Source organism: Melospiza melodia, chromosome 7, assembly GCF_035770615.1.
Source record: "Melospiza melodia melodia isolate bMelMel2 chromosome 7, bMelMel2.pri, whole genome shotgun sequence".
NCBI classification, from domain to species: Eukaryota; Metazoa; Chordata; class Aves; order Passeriformes; family Passerellidae; genus Melospiza; species Melospiza melodia.
The window spans coordinates 23754550-23764198 of record NC_086200.1 but is presented as its reverse complement, the minus strand read 5'-3'; the positions used below and the strand labels follow the sequence as shown (position 1 = coordinate 23764198).

Here is a 9649-nt window from a genome sequence, read left to right as displayed (position 1 = left end):
TTGTAGCCCCTCAATTTAGGAAGGACATGGAGAGGCTGGAGCGTGTCCAGAGAAGGGCAACAAGGCTGGTGAGGGGCCTGCAGCAGAAGTGCTGTGAGGAGTGGCTGAGGGAGCTGGGGTTGTTTATCCTGGAGAAGAGGAAGTTTAGGGGACACAAGGCGGTGTCAGGGCACAGGTTGGACTGTATGATCTCCAAGGCCTTATCTGGCCTTACTGACCCTGGGGTTCTCTGAAACCACACTTGGAGCAGTTGCAGGAGGAGCCCTGGGCCTCCTCTTCAGAAGCTCCAGCAGCCCAGGTCCCTCAGCGTCTCCTGCCAGCCAAAAAGCCCATCCTGTCAGTCCTGCAGAGCCTCTGCAGCTCCTCCTCACTGCCCAGAACAGGGAGCTCTGGAGCCAGACACAGCAGCCCAGATGTGCCCCCTGGCCTGGGGTGCCTCTGGCAAGGGAGCAGCACCAGGCACTGCAGGAGCCTGCAGACAATTCCTGCAGCACTTGTAGGATGATCCTGCTCCCCAAGGGACGTTCCCATGGTGCCAAGTCAGGAACTGCAATGGGGAGTGGGGCCAGAGAGGAAAGGGCAAACAGGGATGGGCTGTTTGCAGGGCAGGGAACAGGACTGGGCAACAGGAAGAAATTTGTGCCAGACAGAGTAAAGAAAGCCAAGGTGAAGCAAAGGAAATGCTGAGGGCACTTTGGGGGTGGCTGCCAGGCTGCCCTGGCTCTGAGCAACAGCATCTGCAGTGGGACAGGAAACTCCCAGCTGATGGGAACAAACTTTCTGGCTGACTGCAGAGGCCAGGACAAAGCTGAGTGGTTTCCCTGGTGTCCCCCAGCCCTTGCTGGCCCTAGGGGCTGATGGCATTTGTGTCTCTCAAGCATGTCCCCACACCAACAGCCTGGGGCTGCTCATGGGGCTTTTCTGTGCTGAGCATTGGCCTGGCTGTGTTCTTGGGAGAGCCTGGGCAAGGAGCCTGGAGCCCTCAGGCCCTGGGCTGAGGCGTCAGTGCTGCCCCAGCAGTGCCCATGGCCTGTCCCTGCTGCAGCCCCGGCACTGCCACCCCCAGGGCTGTGCCCGGCCCCGAGAGCACTCAGGCCCTGCAGCAACACCAGGGCCACCAGGGCAGTGGGACAGGACCATGGCAGCAGCACTGGCAACACCAAGTGCTGCTGCTGCTGGGCACAGCTGCTGTGCCAGCACTGATCTGCCCCCAGCTCTGCACACAGACATTGCGGCACTGTGCAGAGAAGGCAACAAAAGTGGGATCTCCAGGGAAAACTTTGCTGGACTGTGGCAGTGAGGAGCTATGTTCTTGATAGCTTAATATGAAACAAATTCTTTATTTCATTTAAAGGTATCAAGAGCACAGCTCCTCTGTGACACAGTTTACAGGTCACAGTGGATGTGTGGAGAAACAAAATGAGATATGGCTAAATTGATTGCTTTCATTTAGGGACAACATTAAAAAAGGTAAACAATGAAAAAGAAGCTCCATAATGAAACCAACAAGAAGTATCAAAGAAAAATTTTATAACAAATTATTTTCAGAAACTGTCCAGCAGTTTAATGTTTCTTACATTGTCTAGTCATCAGTCTCCAGACTGCAGCTTTCAGCTCCTGGTTCCTCAGGCTGTAGATGAGGGGGTTAAGGGCTGGAGGCACCACTGAGTACAGAACTGTCACTGCCACATCCAGGGATGGGGAGGACATGGAGGGGGGCTTCAGGTATGCAAAAATGCCAGTGCTGACAAAGAGGGAGACCACAGCCAGGTGAGGGAGGCAGGTGGAAAAGGCTTTGTGCCGTCCCTGCTCAGAGGGGATCCTCAGCACAGCCCTGAAGATCTGCACATAGGAAAAAACAATGAACACAAAACAACCAAATACCAAAAAGACAGTAACAGCAAGAAGACCAAGCTCCCTGAGATTAGAGTGTGAGCAGGAGAGCTTGAGGATCTGTGGGATTTCACAGAAGAACTGGCCCAGGGCATTGCCATGGCACAGGGGCAGGGAAAATGTATTGGCCGTGTGCATGAGAGCATTGAGGAAGCCACTGGTCCAGGCAGCTGCTGCCATGTGGGCACAAGCTCTGCTGCCCAGGAGGGTCCCGTAGTGCAGGGGTTTGCAGATGGACACGTAGCGGTCGTAGCACATGATGGTCAGGAGGAAATACTCTGCTGACATGAAGAACATAAAAAAAAGGAGCTGAGCAGCACATCCAGTGTAGGAGATGTCCCTGGTGTCCTAGAGGCAATTGTGCATGGCTTTGGGGACAGTGGTGAAGATGGAGCCCAGGTCGCTGAGGGCCAGGTTGAGCAGGAAAAAGAACATGGGCGTGTGCAGGTGGTGGCTGCAGGCTACGGCGCTGATGATGAGGCCGTTGCCCAGGAGGGCAGCCAGGGAGATGCCCAGCAAGAGGCAGAAGTGCAGGAGCTGCAGCTGCCGTGTGTCTGCCAATGCCAGCAGGAGGAAGTGGCTGATTGAGCTGCTGTTGGACATTTGCTCAGGCTGCACATGGGGACCTGTTCATGGAGAAAGGACAGTGACAAGTCAGGAGAGGCTGCTTTGAGCCAAACCTGGGCCATTCCCTGTAGCCTGTCCCACTGGGACTCACCCACCCTTGTTCCTGCTCTGGGAAATCCTTCACCCAGGTCCCTGCCTGAGCTCCAGTTGTGCTGGCTGAGTGTGCCAGGAGCAGCCAGGGCTGTGCATGGGGGCCCTCAAGGAGCCATCCCTGCCCCACTGCCCTGGGTTTGTGGACATGTGGTGCAGGGACAAGCCTGGATATTCAGGATTTTTCAGAGGAATCACTCAGAATGGAGATAGTCTTGGTAGCATCTGTACTCCTAGGTTTTTAGGACATGGATTACAGGAGCTGTTTTAAGGACTTTTTTCCTACCCACACATCATTCCTGGCTCTCTGAGGTCAGAAATCCCCAGCATTCCTGCTGCAGTCAGAGTTTGCCACTGAGAGATGAGAGAGGCAAAGGATTCCCTGTGGCTCAGGGAAGGTGAGGGGCTGGATGGGCTTGTTCCCAGCTGCCCTGGCTTTGCACCTTAGGCTGCAATCAGAGCACAATCACACTCCTGGGTTAGCCTGGGATAAACCTGACCCTGCCCAGAGCAGAGGGATCCCTGAATGTCTCACCTTCTCTAAAGGTCTCTGGGCAAGGTCTCAGCACCTCCTTGTGCCAAGGATACTCACAGCTCCCTTGGCAAACCAAACAGCATTTCCTCAGCTCTGGCAGCTCTGCCCTTCCCCGTGGGACATTCAGGGAAATCCAAGAGGCTCTGGCACAGATTTGCACCCAGGAGGGCAGCTCAGAGCTTGGAAGGGCACAGCAAGGAGATCCCTGGCTGTGCCCGTGATGGGATCTCAGGGCGGGGGCTCAGCTCATTCCCCTTTCCTATGGACTGCTTTGCCCACAGCCCCACAGCTGCCAGGGAAGCTTGGACACCCCATTCCCATGGACAGCCCTGCCTGGCAGGAATGCCAAGGGCAGTGCCTGACTCAGCTGCTGCAAATGCCAGAGCCTCCCTGAGAGCAGCAGATAACAGTGACAATATCAGGGCAGGGCAGAACCAAGAGAAGATGTTGTGGTGCTGTGCCTGAGAGGGCAGGGCAGAGACAGCCGGGCACTCAGGACAATGTTCCTGTACCCAGCTGTGCCTGGCACCTCCCACACACCAACCGTGCCCTCATCCTGCCCCCAGCTCTGCTCTCTTCAGCCCCCTCTCCTTCCCTGAGCATCTCCCTGGGCCTGGACATTCCCTCCTGAGAGGAGCCTTGTCCCTGCCAGTGCTCACAGAGCCCATCCCAGCCTGTGTGCCCTGGCCGGGGCCCTACAGAAACCTGCCTGTGTGCAGGGCCCTGGCTGGGGCAGGCTCTGTGTGCAGCTGGGCAAGGGCAGCTCAGGAGAGCCCTGCTGGGCCCTGCAGAGGTGATGCTGCTGCTGTCCAGAGCTGAGGAGTGGCTGAGGGCCTTTGGGAGGCTCCCAGCAGAGATACTGACCAGCTTAAGTCACAGTTCTGGAGTCTGTGTAAATGTTCAAACATTCCTTTGATGATCCTCTGTGTCCCTTTCAACTCAGAATGTTCTGTGATTCTGGGATTACAATTCCTGTTCTGCTTCTCTCATCCCCCTGTTGTCTATAATCCAAAGAGAATAAAAAAACCCTTGCAGCAGTGTTAGAACAGTAAAGTAAAGTAAAGTAAAAGTCAGACACTTATTGGAAGCTTCCAGGTGTCCCAGTGGGAAAGGGCACACCCACCTCCTGATTTCAACAATTTATTAAGGTTGATAATTAGGATATTTAACAGGAGCATCCAAAAGGAGATTCAGTTTCCCTAGTTACACACCCCTGGGTCAAGCCATTGGAGTAGGTGCAAAGGCTTCTTTGCCTTCACTTTTTATAATGACTGCTCATATTCTGCTCATTCTCAAAACCCAAAATGCTCCTATATGTCCAGTTCCTGGAAGACTATATAGTATTTCAGGACTATATAAAAGAATAGGACTATACAGCATTTTAGGAATATATTTAGACAGTCAGGTCATTAAGAGAAAGGTAAGGAAACATACTAGATTTAATTCAGAATTAAAGCTATATAAGAATATAATAGCGGTTTAATACAGTTAAGAGTTTAATAGAGTTAAGTAAGGATTATAGTATTGTAACTTTATAATAGTTATTTAGAGAAGTATGAATATATAAAAATGTAAAAAGTACAAAAATCTTTTTGTCACCACCCCAACATTCCCATCTTTCTCTAAGTAGGAAATTGAAACACTCTCAGGAAAGCTCCTGATCTTTCCAGCAATCCCTGGCTTACCTTCTTTGGGAAGTGTCCTCCGGAGCTGTGCCCAGGCTGGTCTGGAGCTGGGAGCAGCCCTGCCCCACCCAGCCCCTCTCAGCAGCAGCCCCTGCCCTGCTCAGGGTGGCTCCTTCCCCCCACAGCTTCTCCCCAGCACTGGGAGCAGCTCCCCGGGCCGGCTGAGAGCTGTCCCTGGCAGGCAGCAGAGTCCCTGTCCCAGCACAGCGCCCTGGGCTGCAGGACCCTGCTCTGCAGGACAGTCCTGGGCACCCCTGGCTGCAGCCCCGGCTGCTCAGCCCTGCAGCAGAGCCTGGCAACAGGAGCTGCCTTGGGCTGTGCCTGGGCTGGGGCAGCAGGGAAAGCCAGCCCTGCCCTGGGGCCACAGCTCTGCCTTGGAGCAGCTCTGAGAGCCCTCCTGAAATGTCCTCAAAGCTGTGGGATGTGCCAGCTCCAGGAGATCCCTGCAGGAACGGCAGCTTCTCTTCCCACAGCCAGGGAATGACTGTTTCAAACCTGGGCTGATTTCTGCTACAGTGAGCCCTGAGTGAGCTCTGCTCTGTGCTCCCAGTCCAGGCTGAGTTTAACCCCTCTGTGCCCCTGTGCTGTGCCCGGGGTGGCTGCAGGCAGTGCCCCAGCCCTGCTGGGCTGTGCACAGGAGCTGCTCCTGGCCAGAGCTGTCTCTCTGCAGCGCTGCCCTTGCCAGGAGCTGCCTCTGTGCCGGGAGCCTCTCTGCAGGTTTTTCAAAGGACTTTGGGTTTGGCTTTTGCCTTGGAGTCTCTGAAAGGTTTGTGCAATCATGGCCTCCAATTATCTGCTGTACTTAGTCCCTGGAGAGGCTTTGTCAGTAACAACACTCAGTGGGGCTCATTAATACTACAGGGTACTTCAGTTATTTTAAGGTACTTGGTGTTTCCCTTCTGATACACACAGTGTGAGAGGTTTGTGCAATCATGGCCCCAATTACCTGGTTTAAAGAGTCCCTTGAGAGCTTTGCACTGACACTCAGTAGGGCTCATTAGCACTTTGAGACACTCAAGGTTTTTAAGGTACTTTATGGATTTAAGTATAATTTTAGGTACTTTTATGGATTTTCCTTCTGACACTGAGTCTCTGAGACCTTTCTGTGCCATCCTGGCCTCCAATTCTCTCGTCCAAGGAGTCCATGACGATCCTGTGTTGGGTATCTTCCCCCTTTTCTCTTGTACAACAAAGATGGAACTGAAAGAATTTTGTAAGACTTTCTAAAAGCATCCAAACAAAAATGGGACAATTAACAACACAACAACAACCACTAAGAGAATGAATAGTCCTGTTTTAGATAGACATCATCCAACCCTTTAGTCCTCAGGATTGGAAGAGTTTATTGAACCAATCTTTGTTTTCCACTTGAAGCTTCTTCAACCCTTCCTTCAGTACCTGAATGCTCTTGTGGATTGACTCGCTGTGGATGGAGAGGTTCATGCAACACATGCCCTCAGAGTCTACACAGCCATGCCCATGTGCGCAGAGTAAAAACTCTATCGCTGTTCTGCAAGGTGGCATGTTTGATGGTCTCTATGTCTGAGAGCAGGCCACTCAATGTGAGGGAGTAGCATTGCTTTGCTTACTTAACAGGCACCCAAGATGGTCTGATTGTCCTAAAGCTTTAGCTGCAGCCACTCAAGGCAGTCCACATTGGGGGTGCTACCATCCGATACCTGGATTAAAGCTTTCAAAGCCATCTCTTTGATATCATCCAATACTTCTCTAGGGATACCTGCTGCTTGGTCATCTGGTAGGCTGTGTTGTCCTTCTCCAGCTAGATGGTTGATTCCGCTCTTGCCTCATTATTAGCATAGTCGCTATTAATCGATTTAGTAACCACTTCCATCCTCCTTTTCAAAGGGTGTATTCTGTAGGTGACAAAAACATGGTCATAATATATTTTAAATCATAGGGAGTTATGATATGCTGTAAACATGGGCCTCATTAGGCCATTAAAACAAGGGAAGTCCCTCCTATGGTCTTTAGCTGCCCTACACAGATCCTTGATTTCCCCTCAAACCAATGGCTGATACCTGGGATTCTGCCCCCTTCTTTCATAACATACGGGGGGCAATGAGGGGTTTTGAGACTGTTTGCCAGTCTCCTTCCTTACCTGCTTATTTCCAGATCATTTCCCAGGGATCTTCTGGGGTTAAAGGGGCAAGGTGGCTCTGGGGAATCCAAACTGTTTTCTAAGGAGGAAGAATAACTTGGAGGAGAAACATTTGGATTAGAAATAGTGTGACAGTTGGGCTTAGTATCTGTGACCATGGGGTCATATTGTTGCCTGAGGGTGGGGCGAAGGGCACTGCCATTTTGTCAGGTGTTGGGGAGGAAGGGCCTTGATTTAGGATGGCAAACAACTAGGCTGGCATTCTGGCGGCATGGCCCAGGGTGGAGGTGGAATGATTGACCGTGGGGGTGTGACCCACAGTTGTGGGGGTGGAGTCTGGAGGTTCGTTCAGGCGGAAGAGAAGGTTGTGGTAGCAGGAAATGGAGGAGCCAAGATGGAGGAAGGATGGTTGGGCTCTCGAGCCACGTTCAGGCTCCTTCCATCTTAACTTTCCAGGGCATAATACTCCAAGAGAGCATGGCCATCACCATCTTGGACCATCATGGAAAGTCTGATAAAGGCCGGTTTGGGGTGAGGTCCCGAGTTCGGAGTGACCAATGGATTGAGTTTTCAACACACTGCTGGCTGGTGAAGGGTCTCAAGGGTGGTGTGGATGATGGGGAGTATGTGGGATGCAATGGAGTCCCTTTTGATCAAAAGGTTGTACAATTTAGCTTCCACTTAGTCTCAAAATTCAGTGGTATGGATTTCGACACCAGAGGTGTCTGGAAATTTTTTAATGATCCACCTCGTGATTGATTTTTATTCATTCTTTGAAAATATTTCATCATGACCAGTGAGAATTAAAGCATCCATATACACTCTTTTCTACTGTGGACATATGGCTGGCCATTTTTCTTTCTTTGCCTTATGGAGAAGAGCCACCACAACACCTCAAATTATTTATGGGACATGGGTGCATACTGTAAAAACACAATGGCAAAAAGGGCAATAAATATCTTGCATTTCCCCAAACCCACCTGCAATCTTATGCAGGTGAAACCATCGTCGTCCCTGCCGGTCCTGGGCAAGGTCCCTTGAAGCAACGATGAATCCGCCGGGCCCGGCACAATCTAAAATTCCCGGGAGCACTGGGCCTATCCATCAGCTAACCCCAGCTGACGTGACTGACACAGGGATCCCTGAATGTCATGGTCCCTGTTTGGGCACCAAATGTCCCAATGAGGGTGGCTGTGACAAACATCTCTGGCTCCCTGAGTTCAGGGTGAGTGTGGCAAAAATGAAAAGAAGCAGGATCAATGGAGTTGTTTAAAAGGAACTTTAATAACAGGGTGAAAAATAATAAACATGGAGAAATCCAGCACAGTACAAGGGGCAGGATCCTAAAACCTGAGACAAAGGGGAAGCAACAACATAGATACTTGGGGCTAGAAAACTAGAACAATAATCATATAGAAGAAATAAGTAACCAATAAACCAATAAGGGAGTAGAACTTGGACAACTTAGCATAACAACACTAAAGGCTTATGGGGGATTTCTCAAGCTCACTCTAAGTTAAAAGAATGATTCCTAGGACTTGAAACTCACGTCCAGTTCTTCCGGGGTAAAATCTGTCTGACTCTGAATTACAGCCGGGCTAACTCCCACATTGCTGATTTGTACTGGCCCCCTGGGACCATGCAGCCCAACAGAGCCACAATGATGTCCTTGGTTCCACGAAGCTCCACAGTGTCACAATGGTCCCTTGGATCCATGGTGCTTTGCAGTGTTCCAATGGCTCCTTCATTTCACAAGGCTCTCAAATGTCACATTGGTCTCCATAGGAAGAAAGCTACGGAGCCCCCAGTTTTCAGCAGCTGATGAACGGCAACCACCAGAGGCCAAGGCAAGCCTGACCTGTCTGTCCAAGCAGGTTTGCTTGGAGCAACCCTTGGATATTCAAAATTGTGAATGTGGAATCCTAATTTAGAACATTTGTGCCTGGAGAAGGATGATTTTTTCCATACAAAGAAAAGCTAAGAGCCCTTTCCAGTATTCGGAAAATAGGTGAATGCTGGCACTATGGAGTTAAAGACCAGCCAGACCTGTCTGTCCTGGCACCTTTAGTCTGGCAGCAATCCTTCCATACAACGAAATTTGGAGGTGGAATCCAAATTTTGGCCATGGACGCCTGGAAAAAATGGACAGTTCTTTTCCATAAAAAGAAAAGCCCAGGGCCCTAGTGTTTCAGGGGCAGATGGGAGTGGCCTTCCACATTCCAAGGTCAGCCAGACCTGTCAGATGACCTCTGGGAGACCAAGGCAGTCATACCTATTTCATGTTCCCTTGCTTCCAGAGGGCCCTGCAGTGTCACAATGGCTCCTTGCTTCCATGATGCCCTCAATGTCATAATGGCCCCTTGGTTACACAAGTCCTTAAGGATCTTAATGGTGTATATGGTTCCACAAGGCCCCACAGTGTCTCAATGGTCTTTGGGTGCCATGAAGCCCCTCTTTATCACCATGGCCCCTTGGTTCTATTGGGGCCCAGTAGTGCAACAATGATCCTCTTGGTTCCACAAGTTCCTATAGTGTCACAATGGCCCCTTCCTTCCATGAGCCCCTGCAGGATCGCAATGGCCCTTTGGTTCCATGGGGCCCCACAGTGTCACAAGGGTCTCCATGATTCCATGGGGCCTTGCAATGCTCTCCACAGATCCACGGTGCCCTGCAGGATCACAACGGCCCTTTGGTTCCACA

The 9649-nt window shown here is 51.2% G+C and overlaps 1 protein-coding gene across 1 annotated transcript; it reads right to left on the bottom strand.

The window, feature by feature from the left end:
• Positions 1–1614: 1614 nt before the first annotated feature.
• On the bottom strand, positions 1615–2223 carry LOC134420533 (olfactory receptor 14J1-like; the record flags this gene model as incomplete). Its single annotated transcript, XM_063160685.1, has 1 exon — positions 1615–2223. A coding segment is annotated over one exon (609 nt), but the record flags the coding sequence as incomplete, so codon positions are not given.
• Between the last annotated feature and the right edge of the window lie 7426 nt (positions 2224–9649).